General features: G+C 45.5%; 1 protein-coding gene across 1 annotated transcript; it reads left to right on the forward strand.

Moving 5' to 3' along the window:
* Positions 1-12,521: 12,521 nt before the first annotated feature.
* On the forward strand, positions 12,522-15,803 carry LOC147664893 (uncharacterized). The gene is made up of 5 exons (XM_086949915.1): positions 12,522-13,275; positions 13,426-13,762; positions 14,013-14,161; positions 14,666-14,874; positions 15,753-15,803. Exons 1-5 carry the CDS (start codon positions 12,522-12,524, stop codon positions 15,801-15,803), a joined length of 1,500 nt encoding a protein of 499 aa, XP_086806041.1.
* The last annotated feature ends 1,867 nt before the right edge of the window (positions 15,804-17,670 follow it).

Genomic DNA, 17,670 nt, shown 5'->3' on the forward strand with positions numbered 1-17,670 from the left:
TTTCACTACATACATTGGCGAGGCATTTCGTAACATAGCAGTTTCCCTCGCTATGCTATCTGCGAAAGCGTTTCCTTGTCCCACTTTGTCAGTCACTTTCTTATGTGCACTGCATTTGATTATCGCCACTTTCTTTGGACAAAGTAACGCATTCAAGAGATCACGCACTAGTTCTCCGTGCATGATGTGCACTCCTTGTGAAGTCAAAAACCCTCACTCTCTCCAGAGTAGGCCAAAATCATGCGCTACTCCAAAGGCGTACCGGCTATCAGTGTAGATGTTCACACACAAGCCAGCACTCAATTCACATGCTCTTGTTAAAGCTATCAGTTCCGCTGCTTGGGCCGATTTCTGTGGTATTCGTGCTGCTTCTACCACTGTCTTAAGTGTCGTGATCGCATATGCTGCGGAAGTTGTACCATCTGGCAGCCTCAAACACGATCCATCAACCCACAGTTCCCCATCCACATCTGGAAGTGGCGTATCCTGTAAGTCAACACAACCCTTTGTTTGTTCTTCAGTCAGGAAAACACAATCATGGTGTTCTTCCTCCTGGCCCTCAGCAACTGGATACGGCAATAAAGTAGCAGGGTTCAGGGTAGCACATCTCTTTAGTGTGATGTGTGGCGCCAACAGTGTGAGCTCATATCCTGTTAAACGCGCACTCGTGAGATACTGGGTCTTTGTTTGGTTTAACAGAGCATCTACGGCATGGGGAACTAACACCAGCAATTTGTGTGACAAAACTATTCCCTCACTCTGCCGTATAGCCACTGCTGTTGCTGCAACTGCTCGAAAGCACCCAGGTAATCCTCGTGCTACAGGGTCAAGTATTGCCGAAAAATACACACAGGGCCTCTGCTTATCCCCGTGAGTCTGCACCAAAACTGACAATGCACACCCATCTTTCTCGTGTACGTACAACGTGAACATCTTCGTGTAGTCTGGTGTACCTAACACTGGTGCAGAGCAAATAGCTTGTCTCAATTGTTTAAAAGCATTCTGACATTCATCTGTCCATTCAAGGGGTATTGGTGTAGTTTTGGACAATAACGCTAACAAAGGTTTTATAATGTGTGAAAACCCCATTATCCACTGCCTACAAAAAGACGTTAAGCCTATAAAAGCGTGCACATCTCTCTGAGTGCGGGGAACTGGTGTATCTAAAATCGCTTGAATTCGATCAGATGTTAATGCACGCCCCTCCTTAGACAAAAGATGACCGAGGTAGGTCACCTTTGGTCTACAATATTGTAGTTTCTTTCTAGATACCTTATGGTTATTCTGAGCAAGAGAGGAGAGCAAAGCAAGAGTACTCTCCTCACACTGTGCATGCGTATCTGCAGCAAGTAGAATATCATCAACATACTGGATAAGGATCACTCCAGTCTGCAAATCAAAAGAATCGAGCTGTCTTTTTAAGGCCTGGCTATAGATGCTAGGACTTTCTGTATAGTCTTGAGGAACTCGACAAAATCTATATGATTTATTATTTAATGTAAAGCCAAATAGATATCTGCTATCAGGATGGATAGGAATGGAAAAAAGGCATTTTTGAGGTCAACCACGGTAAACGTGGTAGCAGTGGGCGGAATCAAAGTAAGTAAGGTGGTGATGTCAGACACCACCGGGTACTGGGGCACTACAATCTTGTTAATTTCTCTCAAATCAATAATAAATCGATAGACTTTGTCATCGGTATCTTTCTTTAAGATCGGAAGAATCGGACTGTTACAGACATTATAGGGAACTTCCTCCACTACTCCTGCAATAATCAAATCGTGTACAATGTGAGTTAAGGCAATTTCACCTTCCCTATATATTTTGTATTGTGGCACACGTGGCAGAGACACACCCTCCTTAACAGTTATTCGAATAGGGGGAATAAGCATCTGTCCCACATCCGTGTCCGAAGTAGCCCATAATGTTTGTGGGAGAGAGGCTAACGCTTCAATTTCCTGCATAGTACACAGTCTCTCTACATCTGGGTAATTGTCGTTCAAGATAACCCGCACTCCTTCAGGGGCGCAGCGTATTGTTGCTCGGAAGTATTTAAGCAAATCTATTCCCATAATATTGTCTGGAGTATTCGGCGACAATAAAAATGGGCACGGACCAAAAAATCTGTCAATGTAAAACGTAAGGGGTTGTGACAATGGGCTAAGAGAGGGTGTTCCTTCGAACCCTATAGATGTAATCGTTTCGCCAGACAGGGGAGCCCTTGGTACCAAGTTTTTAGACAGAGCACTACGAGTAGCTCCTGTATCCACCAGGAACTGATCAGTAGAACCCAAAACGCCCGCTGATACATATGGACCTCTTTGATCTACTGGTACTTCAACCGATTCCACACCCCATCCTACGCAATCCTATGCATGCACATAGTCCTGAGACTCCACATTCTCACCCTCCGATATCTGATACTGATTCCGTCGATCAAAAGTATTACGATCATCCTGACCACGACCCCTCGCTTCAAACCTGCCACGATCACTTGCTCCGCCCCTCGCTCCTGAATAACTATTCTGTGTCCTTCCACCTCCTCGACCACGCTGATTACGTTGTTCACGAAGCACCGGACAATCTGAAGCCCAATGTCCAAACTCTTTACAATATGCACATTGATCCTCAGCAATGTCGGTACTACCAGAAGACGCACCATACGCTCCACGCCTCTGTCGTTCCCTCTCGGTTGTGTAGCACGCACCTGAGCCAACATCACTTTCGTCTTTAATTCCTTTGCTTTCTTATCAGTACTTTCCTTGGCCTCTAATTCCTGCCGCTCATAATACTGAGCCATAGTCAATAAGGAAGCAGGGGTCGCCGTGGTCCAAGAACTCTCACTAGTCTTTAGACGCTTTGCAATCTCCGGTAGGAGATGAGCCACATACTTGTCGACAAACAAATGCCTACCCATATCATCTGTTAATAATTGCCCACTGTAATCATGAAATGCTTCTTCAAAACGGGAGAAGAAATCAGACACCGACTCATCCGCCTTCTGTTTGCAAGAAGCTAGCATAGTCCAATCAATCTTTTTAGGGGGGACAAGCGTTTTTAATTTGTTTAAGATAGCCGTTAGAAGATCTAATATTAATTGACACGGCTTACATGCAGGCTCCCTGTCTAAATCAGCTTGGGCTAAAGCTTTCCAATGCGCTCCCAAGGTCGCTTGATCGTCGAACTTACGAATTGCTCTCCACATATCAGGGGGCAATATTAACCCAAAGAAAAGATCAATGTCAACTAACGTCATAACACACGAAGAAATAGCCCCTTCCACTCCTTCATAGAAAGCTGCTGGATTTTTACGGGGATCAGGTAAAGCATTTTTCAGTGCCATAACATCTGCTCTATTCCAAGGTGTATAAACCCAATTATATACGAAATAACCCTTGGCATCCCCGGACAATTTATCGTCACTTGTACCTTGCCCTTTAGGAGGGACATACAAAGGTGCAGCTTCACGCATAGGCATAACATGAACCATAGGACTCTTATCTGTTCCAAAGATAGAACACTCTTTGGATATCTCCGTCGATTCCGGCGCAGGCACGTCTGATGCTTCTCTTGCGTCCCGTAATCTTGACGCCTCATCCCGTAGCTGGACCAACCGTCGGAAAAAGTCATCCGCATCTGCAATAATAAATAAACCTTTACGCATATTCTCACGATTAACTGATATATCCTTAGGCTCTAGATCAGTTGAATTTTTCCTAAACCGTTCTACAACTTCATCTCCAAACTGACTCAAGAAATACAACCGTTCTCGTTCGGACCACTTACTCATTTCATCATTAATCTCTGACATAGTTATTTTGTTCAAATTTAGTTTACGGGAAAAACTGCGCAATTCCGCAGCCTCACTAGCACTTAGCCTGACACGACTACTCCCTTGACCATCTCCGTCCGATTCCTCATCTGGGGCCGTAGGCAGAACATACGGAGGCGGGCAACGATCTAATAATGAAAAATCATCAACTTCATTAGTAAGGACAGGATAAAGAGGACGCCGAATAGGGAATTGACCATTCATTTGCAAATTACGTTCCCGTGCCTCCCTCTCTTTCTTTTCCTGCAACTCTTTTTCCTCCAGCTGTAAAGCCTTATCCCGAGCAGCCTTTCGCTGTTCTTTGTCCGCCAAGGCTATTTCACGCTTCATTCGTTCACGCACTGCTTTCTCCCACATTCGTACTCAATCAAACATATCTTGTCTAGACCTACGCTGTAACAAACATTGCTCCACATACTGAACCTTTCGTAAATCAAACGACCCATGTAGTGGCCATTGCAATTCAGGATCAGGCTTCGTGTACTTACGCCACAATTTACTATATAGAATAGGGGGAAGGCCAAATTTCACATACATTTCTCGATTAGGAGTCCCCTCTGGGGGAGACGGCTGAGATTCATTTAATCGATAATTGGTACCTTTTCCAAGACAGCACATTCCTCGGAGTGTGCTTAAAACTAGGCATGGGCGGATTCGCAATCCGCGAATTTGCGGATTTGCGGATTGCGGAAATCCGCAAAATCCGCGAATCCTCGCGGATTTTGCGGATTTTTTTTTGGGGTGTTCGCACGGGTTTCTGCAAGTTCGCGAGGGTTTTGTGCAATTTCGCAAATTGCGAACTTACTTGTCAGGTCGCCAGTTTTGCGAACTTGGCACAAAGCTCACTGCCTGCCTTCAAAATGGCCGCTTGACCCCCATCCACATGGCCAGGAGGACCATGCCTCAAAATGGCCCCACCCAACATAGCCAGCCCCAAACCCCTACTCCAAAAAGTCAAAAAAGACAACACAAATCACCACAATCCAATGCCATCCATCAGGTTTCAGAAGGTTTATGCTGCCTGCTGGTGGTTTTCTGGTGCAGAATTGCACTTTTTGCAATTTAGCGAGTGCGAGATTGTTGCTTCACGACGCGAACGCGGCAAAACACCCGCTAAATCACCAAAACCACCCCAAAAGTCGGAAAACACACACAAAAATCACCACAAAGAAAATCAACTTATCAACTTATTTGTGAAATCAAATTTCGAATCCAAAAGTAATACAAATGGCCCACCACCAACATAGCCAGCCCCCAACACCACCCCAAAAGTCGAAAAACACACACAAAAATCACCACAAACAACATCAACTTATCAACTTACTTGTGAAATCAAATTTTGAATCCAAAAGGCCTCAAATCCAAATATCCAGCAGCATCCACAAAATGTAATCCTTCCCAGTCAAGATCGAATCCAAAATGGCCAGGAAAGGAAACAGGAACAGGAAGTTGGAGACTGGGGCACTTCCTTCACCCCTCCCCAATGGGAGGAACTTGCTGGACAGGAACAGGAAGTTGGAGACTGGGCCACTTCCTTCCTTCACTCCTCCGCCATTTTTATTTTTTTTTGTAATTTCGCGAGTGCGAGATTGTTGCTGCCCGCGCCGCGGGCCGCGAGCAGTGCGAACACAAGCAAAAAATCCGCAGCGCGCGGATTTGCGGATTTTGCGGGAAATCCGCGAATCTCGCGGATTGCGGATTTACCGAAAATCCGCGAGCGGAACGGATTTTACGCCCATGCCTACTTAAATCAGGCATGTCAAAAATATCACGGGAACGTGATATCACAAAATGGCTCTTAATATACTCCACACAAATGTGCCGTTCAAACAAAGACAATTTTTAGTGAAATATCTCTACATGCCCGCCTATGTGAAGTGCACTGCACATATAATTCAAATCATAGAATCAAATGTTAGCTAACTCAAAACATATTCAAAGAGCCACAGTAAGCGTCCGTAGACTATCTTACCAATCACAAGCTTACCAAATTCTCAGATATCCAGGTTCCAACTGCCAAGGTCTTTAATCGAATCAGCCAAACCGGCACTGTACGACAACTCGAACGAGCAGGATCTCAGTCGAGGATCGGCTCCACCTGGAAGGTCAGATCTGAAGGAAAGGAAGAAAACACCGTGGGTGCCAAGACTCGGGTCACTCAGTGGCAGCGTACGCGTCCATGGCGAGTTTCCAATCCTTCGTCACGACCTCTCCTTCGGGCATCCGAGTCGCCGATGAGTCCCTTCGTGGACGCCAATTTGTGGTATTGGGTTCTTCTGGCCTACATATTCCGCAAAACCCGCTACACCATAAAAGATGTTGGCACGAAAACTGGAAAATGCAAAAGACAAGTTTATTAAGACCCCATGGGGTGGTGGTACATTCCTACAGCACCCTTCGGCAATGCAAGAAGTATCACACCGAACATCGGTGCGAGACCTCTTTTATACAGTTTTACAGTAATAAAAAGTGTAGGCGGAACACATTTACAGACTCATAGCTGCACAGCACGCAAGTGGTTTTAACCTCTATACCTATTGTTTCATTGTTTATTTGGGTACCTGACCTTTGCAAGTGTACGTACAAGTGAAGAGGGTGTTCGTTGCCGTCCGGACCCAATCCAGGGGCTGAGTTTGTAAGGGTTTTTTTTTGTAGGGGTGGGCAACAGACCTTCTCTACGGAGACTACGGCGGTGGTAGAACGGACGGGGGTTGTGGGATGGGGGGAGTTGGGAGTGGGAACAGGTATTGCATGTTGGGGAGCTCATGGGGGAATGGGACGGGACTGTCAGATCTTTTGTGGGAGTTGGGAGTTGGGGCGAGGGGAGATTGTTACAGCATGTCACACGGATCACATATACTCACGACCTTGTGGCCTCGTCTCTTACACACGAGATTTAGCTGCTCCATGGCCACTGACTTCAGACATCTTATACCATGACGCAGGGCCGGACCCAGGATAGAATGACAGACACGCTACAGGCTCCAAGGAGGATTAAAATACTTACCTGGAATGTTAACGGGTTTGGGAGTAAGATAAAGAGAGGGTTAGTTAATGCATACCTGAAGAGAGCGAGTCCTGATGTAATCTTCCTACAAGAAACTCACCTACAGGGAGTTAAATGTGGTTTCCTGGCTACAGGACAGTATACAGTGCGTGCGCATGCTGGTTTTACCACTGGTTCCAGAGGGGTGGCAATTATGGTTAGAAAGAATCCACCTTTTCAAGTAGCACAGACCTGGATAGATCTCCAGGGGAGAAGTATGTGGGGGTGAGGGGCTGTTGGAGAAGGCAGGAACACACTATCATTTCGGCATATGCACCACCGTCACTGCAAGCACCTACACTTAGGCGAGTCACAGATATCATCTTGAACACGTCAGACACCCAGCAGATCCTAGGGGGAGACTTTAATGATGTGATGGCCTCGGGAACAGACAGGACAGGGGAAAGGACCAGGGCCCAAACACCAACACTGTCTCCAGGACGATGACTGCATTAGGGCTCATAGATATGTGGAGATGGCTACATCCTGAGAGGAGGGCGTATTCATTTTTCTCTGGGGCACATAAGGTTTACTCCCGTTTGGATTATATATTTGTGGCACGCCAAGCACTGACTGTACACGACACTACAGAGTATCAGGTTCGAGGAATATCTGATCACTCGCCCCTCCTAGCGGTGGTGGGGGGAGGTAGGGAAGGAAAAGGCCGTTTCTGGAGGTTGACGGCATGGGACTTGCAGAATGCCGGAGTCATAAAAGGCCTTCGGGCGGATGTGAAAGTTTATGTCGCTGAAAATGAGGGTTCAGTCTCCTCGAGGGTGGTCTTCTGGGAAGCCCTTATGGCGGTCATGCAGGACAGGGCGCAGAATAGACTGGCCGGGGAAAAGAGGAAGCGGCAGGAGGAGGCGAGGTCACTGGAAGTCCAGATATTGACGATGGAGCTGGACCATCAACATACCAAAGCAGAGGGAACTCTTAGACGCCTACAGGATCTACAGTGCCAGTACAGAGACATGGTTACAGGGGAAGCTAAAATGCAGGCCTTAGCGACCTTACATCGTTTATATGACGTGGGCGACAAGTCAGGAAAGCTGTTGGCGTGGCTTAGCAGAAAAGAGAGGGATGCCAGGTGGATGGAGCAAGTTACGGATGTCCGAGGGAACCTGATAAGGACAGATGAACAGATAGCGGAGACGCTTGCTACATACTATAAAACATTCTATGAAGCAAAGAACCTAGGGCAGCAGGAGGATGCTCTCCACTATATGGCGGACATTGAGCACCCGGCCTTAGCGGACGAGGACCAGAAGGATCTGGAGGGAGACTTCACATTAGACGAAGTTAGAGCGGCCCTATCCAAGCTCCGGGCAGGGAAGTCCCCGGGTCCCAATGGTTTCCCGGCGGAATTTTTCAAAAAGACAGAGGACTTACTCTTGCGTCACGTGATGGGACTCTTTGAGGCGGCGGCGCAGGAGGGGAAGTTACCATTGGACCTCCGGCAGGCTACGATAGTCCCGATATATAAGGAAGGGAAACCAGTGGATGACTGTGCGTCGTATCGCCCTATTTCCCTCTTGAATGTAGAGGTGAAACTTCTTGCGATGGTACTCGCTCTCCGGTTGCGACGGGTGATACCGAGGTTGGTGCACCTAGACCAAACGGGTTTTCTCCCAGATCGGTCCACGAGATTAATCCTCCGTCGGACCCATAATTGGCTACAGGAGGTGAGCACAAGACACAACCCACATTGGTTCCTGTCGTTGGACGCGGAAAAAGCGTTCGATGCCGTCCACTGGTCGTTCCTGGAAGGGGTATTATTGCGTTTTGGTTTTGGTCCCAAGTTTCGGGCTTGGGTGCGGTTGCTCTACGCTGACCCCAGGGCACGAGTTAGGGTCAATGGGACACTCTCTAGCGAATTTACGGTGAGACGCGGGACTAGGCAGGGATGCCCTCTGTCCCTCCTGCTCTTTGCCCTTGTGATTGAGGTACTGGCGCTTGCGGTTAGACAGAATGAGGACATTAGGGGGTTCCGGATAGGACAGACGGATACGGCAGAGGAGAAGATATCGCTGTACACAGACGATATCCTCCTGTACGTAACGCACCCGGCTACAACGATAGGGGCCCTTTTCTCCAAACTGGATCGCTACGGGGCACGTGCTGGTTACTGCATAAATTGGCATAAGTCGATCCTCTATGATCCCAGGGGCCTAGATGACTGGACAGCACTACTGCAAAGGCTGCAGATGACAGGTGTAGGGTTCGTATATCTAGGGATATATGTGATGCTGGATACAACTCTTTCCTATGATAGAAACATTAAAAGAATCTCGAATAACTTTCCAGAGGACGTGGCCAGGTGGCGGATGCTCCCCCTCACGCTTCTGGGCCCCTGTTCAAAATGATGACGCTTCCCCGATATTTATATGCATTCCAAAATGAATATTTCCCTATATCGAGACAGATGTTCCGAGATATCAATGCGGAATTAAGGACCTTCTTGTGGCTGGGCAAACACCCCCGGGTGGCATTGACGACCCTTCAAGGGCATCAATACAGTGGTGGGATCTCATTACCTAATATAGAGGCCTATTATTGGGCGGAACACCTGGCGCCTGTTAATGACTGGATACATTCCCTGGCTGCACATCCCACCTATGCACTAGAGAGGCATGGTATGGTGAAACGCACCTTCCTCCATTATCTCTATAGGGGCACGGGGAAAGCCAGGCTGCTTCCGGCCACAGGAGTTACCCTCGACCTTTGGGTATGGGCGACGAGATGTACAGGCTGGGAATGGAAGCCGACGAGGCAAACGCCGCTGTGGAAATGCGCTTGGCTGCGGGAATTGAGTAAATTAAAGGGCTTCCAGAGATGGGACGATATAGGTATTTCGACAATCGGTGACGTGATGAAGAGTGGGGCGCTGAAGTCCTTCCAGGTCCTCAGAATAGAGTACGGCTTAGGTCACACTAAATATTATAGGTATGCACAGCTGAGTCACGCCTGGTGGGCGGAGGAATTGTTGACAGGCATGCTTCCCGAGTACGCACCACTGGAGGGCCGTCTCTTGCAGGAGCAGATCCCAAGTAGGGCAGTCTCCCTGACCTACAGAACTGTGATGAATAACCTCTCGGATGGGCTAGGGAACCTTAAAAGGAAATGGGAAGCAGATGTGGGTGACATGGATGAGGTGGATTGGGGCACGGTCCTGATGAATCCAAGGGAGGTGGCCATTAAGTCCCGCCTAAGGCTTATCCAATACAATATCCTCCATAGGACCTACTATGACCGAGTGCGCCTACATAACATGGGGAGGGCCAGTGACCTTAATTGCCTGCGCTGTGGTAGCGATGGTGTTGATTTTTTTCATACAATCTGGTCGTGTTCGGAAATTCAAAGCTATTGGGTTGAGCTCCTGAGAGAACTAGGGGAGGTACTGGGGACCACTTTGCCGCTAGATCCCAAATTGGTCTTATTGGGTATGACTAACAATGTGGACCTTGCCCGCCCGCAGTTGATCTTTCTAGTTTTGGCTCTAGTGGTTGCCAAAAGGGATGTAGCACGGAGGTGGGGGTGGCCACGTTGCCGGAGCTGGAGGAATGGAGACGAGGCATGGATCTCTACCTGATGGCTGAAATGCCCTAAAAAGTTTGGAAGAGTGTGGGGCAGATGGCGTACATATCATGGCTTGGATGGAGGGCTTTGAGCTGGCAGGGGCGCAGAGGTATTCTACAGGGGACAAGAGAGAGGGTGCCAAGAGCCTTTGTGATATTATGGGGGTGGATCAGGGATACAATCGACGGGGGCTAGATGGGGCAGTAAATGTAAATGTAAATGTCATTGTACTTATAGAGCGCACTGTCACCAGACGGTCACCTTGCGGTGTCGCCTATTCAGCTTCCTGGTGCTGATACTCATACCGCTGTGGAACCCCTCCTGGCTTTCCCTGTGAAGTGTCCACTCCTGGGCACCCCCAGGGTGAAGCCAGGCATCCTTAGCGCTGTTGGGGCCGGTGTGGAGGCTAAGCAAGCTATTGCCATGAGTTGCAGCGTGGGGCGCGTAATTAGAATAGGCACGAGGCGAGAATTAACAGGTCCGAGGAAATTGAGCCCGAGACCCCGCCGAAGCAGGAATCGAACCCTGGTCCCTGGCCAGAACTCTGCATCAGGGTCTGCCGCTATAACCATTGAGCCACACTCCTCCACCAGTGGAGAGTGGATTGTTCGTACCGATGAATCAAGGAGGGAGGGGGACGGAAGGGTGGGGTGTGTTGATTAATGCTGACATGCTGGTTGTGTTCATGTACAATAAAATGCAAATAAAAAGAATAAAAAAGTAAAAAAGTAATGTGAAGCAGCGCATAGCACTGCTTCGCATTACTTCACACATTGAGACCTGCCAAGGGGGGTGTATGGGCGTTCCCGTGCAACCACTCAAGATTTCTCATGCTAAAACCATTTTACCAAATTCAGTAGATTGGGTTTAGCGTGAGAAAACTGCACCATTTTAAACAAGACACAAGGAAGGAGAAATGAATTAATTTCTCCTTCCTTTTCTGACTTTGCATGCGTGCTGCACTGCGCAACATGCATACAAAGTGGGAAAAGCCTTCCCTCGTGTCTGACATAGTATTTTGTACAGGAAGGGTGTCCTTCCTGTACAAATCCGATGCTGGACTCACACACACACACACCCTAGCGCTCTGGTGCTAAGGTGTGTGTTTGATGCAGTGCCGCTGTAATCAGTGCTGACGCAAGGGAAAGGGAAGGAGAGAGCCATATCTTTGTAAATATGGTGCTCTCCTGGTCCCTTCCTGTCGCGCCACGCAGCGTAGCCTCGCGGGGGAGGGCTGCGCTGCATTGTGTGGAGATTTGGTAAATCTCTCCCAAAATGTCTTTTACAACTAGTTAAACATTGTGAATTCTCATTCCATTATGTTTCAATTTAGTAATTTTAAATATCTTTACATCCAACAGAAAACAAGCCTTGAATGTGTGAAATGACCATCAATAATGAAGCAAATGCTGTAAATCGTCAATAATAGCAGAAATATTGAGCTACAGTATTCAGGAAAACATCAGCGCAGTTGGCGACAGGGGAACCTGCACACAAACTGACAGATCCCGGATGAAGTATCAAGGGCAGTTCAGTGATTGTAAGAGTCTGAGCTGTGCACCTCCACGCCACAAGATGAAGAAATGACCTTAGGAAAATTAAGGCAACAACAATAACAAACCGCCTCCTGTATAAACAAGTGTCCAACACCAGATTTGATCATGGGATCAGTATGATGTGCTCTATTTTATAAAATGATGACAAGCCATCATTCCGTGCTCTAGGAGAATTGTAAACTCTTTCTGGACAAACCACAGTAACAGGAGTAGAGCACAACAGAGCAGAGCCAGACAACTGACGGGTAAAGGAAAGAGGAGTTCTAGTATCTACAATACAATAGACTGTCCTAATTTGCACCGGCCAGAAGGAAGATACATCTTTACCCGCAATCGTGCCTAGCCATAATCCAATCTAAAGGCACAATCGCCTACAAAGACACCTTCTACGTATTAGGAGTGTGGTAAATATTTGGTGGCTATTGTATTTTATTGGTAAATCAGAAATCAAACGTGTAAAATACCGCTCACATATTAAATGTGTGAGAAAAACACAAGTGCTTTATCAGCCATGTTGGCCCATCAGGAAATGCAGTCATGGGATGTAGACAAATATATACCCGACCCACAGACACTAACCAAGAATGAAGAATCATACACATGCAGCAAGAGCTTTAGTTTGTCATCACTACGCAAGCTTCATCAGCACACGTACACAGGAGAAAAACCATTCAAGTGCAGTGAATGTGTAAAGAGCTTTAGTAGTTTAGCAGAACTACAAAGACACCAGCGAACACACACGGGGGAAAAACCATTCAAGTGCAGTGAATGTACAAAGTGCTTTAGTCAGTTATCAAGCCTTCAAATGCATCAGCGAACACACACAGGAGAAAAGCCATTCAAGTGCAGTGAATGTGTGAAGAGCTTTAGTCAATTATCACACCTTCAAAGACATCAGCGAACACACACGGGAGAAAAACCATATCATTGTAGTGAATGTGACTGTCGTTTTTGCGACTCTTCAGAATTAAGGTATCATCAGCGAACTCACACAGGAGAAAAACCATTCAAGTGCAGTGAATGTGCAAAGTGCTTTAGTCGGTTATCCCACCTTCAAACACATCTGCGAACACACACAGGGGAAAAACCATTCAAGTGCACTGAGTGTGCAAAGTGCTTTAGTCAGTTATCACACCTTCAAAAACATCAGCGAATTCACCCAGGGGAAAAACCATTCAAGTGCAGTGAATGTGGGAAGAGCTTTAGTCGATTATCAGCCCGACAAATTCATCAGCGAACACACACGGGGGAAAAACCCTATCATTGTAGTGAATGTGACAGTAGTTTTAGTTTCTCTACAACATTAAGGTGTCATCAGCGAACTCACACATTAGAAAAACCATTCAAGTGCAGCGAATGTGTAAAGAGATTTAGTAGTTTAGCAGAACTACAAAGACACCAGCGAACAGACACAGGGGAAAAGCCATTCAAGTGCAGTGAATGTGGGAAGTGCTTAAGTCAGTTATCAAACCTCCAAAGTCATCAGCGAACACACACAGGGGAAAAACCATTCAAGTGCAGTGAATGTGGGAAGTGCTTTAGTCGGTTATCAAGCCTTCAAAGACATAATCAAACACACACACGGGAAAAGCCATTCAAGTGCAGTGAATGTGTGCAGAGCTTTAGTAGGTTATCATTCCTAAAATGTCATCAGCGAACACACACAGGGGAAAAACCCTATCATTGTAGTGAATGTGACAGTAGTTTTCGAGTCTCTTCATCATTAAGGAATCATCAGCGAACTCACACTGGAGAAAAACCATTCAAGTGCAATGAATGTGGGAAGAGCTTTAGTCGATTATCAAAGCTACAAAGTCATCAGCGAACACACAGGGGGAATACAATTCAAGTGCAGTGAATGTGGGAAGAGCTTTAGTCGATTATCAGCCCGACAAATTCATCAGCGAACACCCACGGGGGAAAAACCCTATCATTGTAGTGAATGTGACAGTAGTTTTAGCTACTCTACAGCATTAAGGTGTCTACAGCGAACTCACACATTAGGAAAACCATTCGAGTGCAGTGAATGTGGGAAGAGCTTTAGTCAATTATCAGACCTACAAAGACATCAGCGAATACACACAGGAGAAAAACCATTCAAGTGCAATGAATGTGGGAAGAGCTTTAGTCCATTATCAAAACTAAAAATTCATCAGCAAACACACACAGGGGAAAACCCCTATCATTGTAGTGAATGTGACAGTAGTTTTCGCTTGTCTACAGCATTAAAGAATCATCAGCGAACACACACAGGGAAAAAAACATTCAAGTGCAGTAAATGTGCAAAGAGCTTTAGTCGGTTATCACACATTCAAAGTCATCAGTGAACACTCACGGGGGGGAAATCATTCAAGTACAATGACTGTGGGAAGAGCTTTAGTCAGTTATCAAAACTAAAAATTCATCAGCAAACACACACAGGGGAAAACCCCTATCATTGTAGTGAATGTGACAGTAGTTTTCGCTTGTCTACAGCATTAAAGAATCATCAGCGAACACACACAGGGAAAAAAACATTCAAGTGCAGTAAATGTGCAAAGAGCTTTAGTCGGTTATCACACATTCAAAGTCATCAGCGAACACACACGGGGGGAAAATCATTCAAGTACAATGACTGTGGGAAGAGCTTTAGTCAGTTATCAAACCTTCAAAGACATCAGCAAACTCACACAGGGGAGAAACCATTCAAGTGCAGTGAATGTGCAAAGAGCTTTAGTCGGTTATCACACATTCAAAATCATCAGCGAACACACACGGGGGAAAAACCATGCAAGTGCAATGACTGTGGGAAGAGCTTTAGTCGACGATCAGAGCTACAAAGTCATCAGCGAACACACGGGGGAAAACATAAAAGGGCACTGAAAGTGAGAAGGGCTTTTGTCAATTTTCGATCCCACACAGCCCTCAGTGGATACACTCCTTCATTTAACTCACAAGGAAATAATCCTAGAGATGCAGAGATTCCGTAAAGAATTTAAGAACATCAAAAATAATATTGACCCGTCTAAGGACATAGACAAGAGCAGAACAGTGCAGTTATTGTGAGAGGAATGAATTGCGGAAAAAGAAAAAAATCAAATTATGTATGTTATTGAAATACCAATGATAGAAGACCTGAATAGCAGTAAAACAGATAACAGTATTTGTAGAATGATAAAAGTGTTTGTTTCCAGTGATTGTTCACTTCCGTACACATAGCAAAGTGACTTGATGTACCAGGATACACAGTGGGAGACAAGCACAATGTGGATTAAAAGAAAAGAAACATTGTTGATTTTTATTTGGTGAAGAAGAGATACAAAGAAAAACATTCAATCGCACCTGACCACACTACCTGTAAAAGCAACACTGAACAATTCTGGGACTAACAGCGGTATTTTCAGCTAACTTGTCGAATTAGTGATAAACCTTTAAACCCAACTCACCCAGAGTGGACATTTTGTTAGGGCTCTGGAGATGGAAGCTTCATTGGTAAAATGCATGTATTATTATTAACAAATGCCACTGCAGTATATGTAATGAACTAAAGCAAAGCACATGTGTTCAAGAAATAACCTATTTTCAGATATAAAAGAGCATATACCTTGTTTTTAAGTAACATTTGGTGCATCTTTTACACACTGTTATCGGTTGATGGTTCAGCTCTTGCCGCGCGCATTATTACTAAGTGCGACCCGTGGCTCCTCTCCGACTTGGCTCCCCCTATTAATTTTGTGACTTGCCAAAATCTACTTTTTACCAGAATTTAGCCATTGTAAGCAGTAGACTCTATTTGAAGAATGTGGTGAAATAGCGAAATCCCAGATGAAAAGCATATATGTGCCAGGACAATCAGTTGCACTCCCAGCAACTCATCTTCCACACTTGATTGTCCTTTGTCCTCAAATGTTCTGAAGGATTTGTCGTATAAATGCCTGAAGTGGCAGTGACATTCATGAAGCTAACGCTAACGCTAACAGGAGTGTGTGGGAGATAGAGAGGGGGAGAGATAAAGAGAGTAAGAGAGACAAAGAGAGAAATGGAAGGAGGGGGGAACAGCACGTTATTTGTACTCACCTAAAAATAGAAGAAGCAGCCGAATACATGCCAAATTGTGACATCACCAGAGAAACGGGCTGAACACCTGTGAATTTATATGTTTATTTTTAACACCTATAGACCCATGTCATGCCAATAAACAGGGCACAAGTAAGTAACTTTTTTATTGAGAATCCATGAGGCATAATAAGGAAACAATATACATGATTTGAATGAAAGAGACAAGATACAATATAAACAAACCACCAAAATTAACAATAAAAAGGCAATTTAAAGGTCGGTTGTCGAATTACATGGCTTGGTATCTGATTGAATTCATTCTTGTAAATCCTGAAATAATTCATGTTATTAATATGAATATTGTACACATTATGCTGGCGACCGCAAACAAAAAGAAGAAGAGAGGAGAATATAACAAATAAGAGCATTGCCGTAGCCATAGTCCTAACAATCAATGAGTTTGCTACAATCTGCTAGCACGCCAAGCAGCCACTGGTGCCCAGGTCTTCAACCCCACTTCTCTTAATTTTTTACCCTTGAGTTCATACAGAGCCGCCTCCACATTATGTATTCCCAATAGTCTGGACAACCACATTTGGAAGGTTGGGGCCTCAGTGTCTTTCCAAGCTGCTGAAATAAAAATTCTAAGTACAGCTGTGGAGATAAAAATTAAAGCTTCAGTCTCAATATTTAATTTCAATTTGCTTTGGCATCCTATAATCATGAGTGTCGAAGACAAGGATATCTGGGCATCCAGCAGCCCCGCCCAGAATGATTCAATCTCTGTTTTAATTGAGTCAAGTTTCTCGCACTGATAAAACATATGGATAATATCAGCTGGACCTTTGCAGCATCTGGGGCAGTTGCTGTTCTCCCTCTTATTTTTATTTTTATTTTTTCCATTTGTATGGCGCTCAGCTACCCAATAAGGGTTTCCCGGCGCCTTTGACATTCAGTTGGATTGAAGGAAAATGCTGAGTTGTAATTTAGCACAGTTGTTTCTGGAAAAGCCGGGTTTTTACATGTTTCCGGAAGTTAACGTAGCTTTCCTCTTTCCGGATATGTGGGGGGAGTAAATTCCATAAAATAGGCCCTTTGACAGAAAACGATCTCCCTCCAGTTCTTTGCAATTTGAATCTGGGAACAGTAAAAATCGCTGCAGTTTGGGAGCGAAGGTTTCTTGTTGGCAGGTAGGGGGAGGCCAAGGCTTATAGATAGGTAGGTGCCGTTTTGGTTTTGATTTTAAACATGTAACTCAGGGTTTTGAAGCTGATCCGATGTTCTATCCTGAGCCAATGTAAATCGTTCAGATGTTTTGATACTCTTTCAGACTTTGGTATCCTACACAGGAGTCGTGCAGCAGAGTTTTGGATCATTTGGAGTCGTTTGATCACTGCTAGGTTCGAGCTTAGGTAGAGGATGTTTCCGTAGTCAATACTTGATGTTATTAGTGCATTGACTACGGTTTTATGTGTGTCAGGGGGCAGCATCCAAATGATTTTCTTCAACCATTTTATTATGGTGAAGCAGAGGCCAGCAACTTTATTTGCCTGCTGTTTCATTGACAGAGTATTGTCAATAATGACTCCTAGATTTCTTACCTGTGTAGCTGGGGAGGGAAG

The sequence above is a fragment of the Lissotriton vulgaris genome, unplaced genomic scaffold (genome assembly GCF_964263255.1).
Source record: "Lissotriton vulgaris unplaced genomic scaffold, aLisVul1.2 SCAFFOLD_680, whole genome shotgun sequence".
Lineage (NCBI taxonomy): Eukaryota > Metazoa > Chordata > Amphibia > Caudata > Salamandridae > Lissotriton > Lissotriton vulgaris.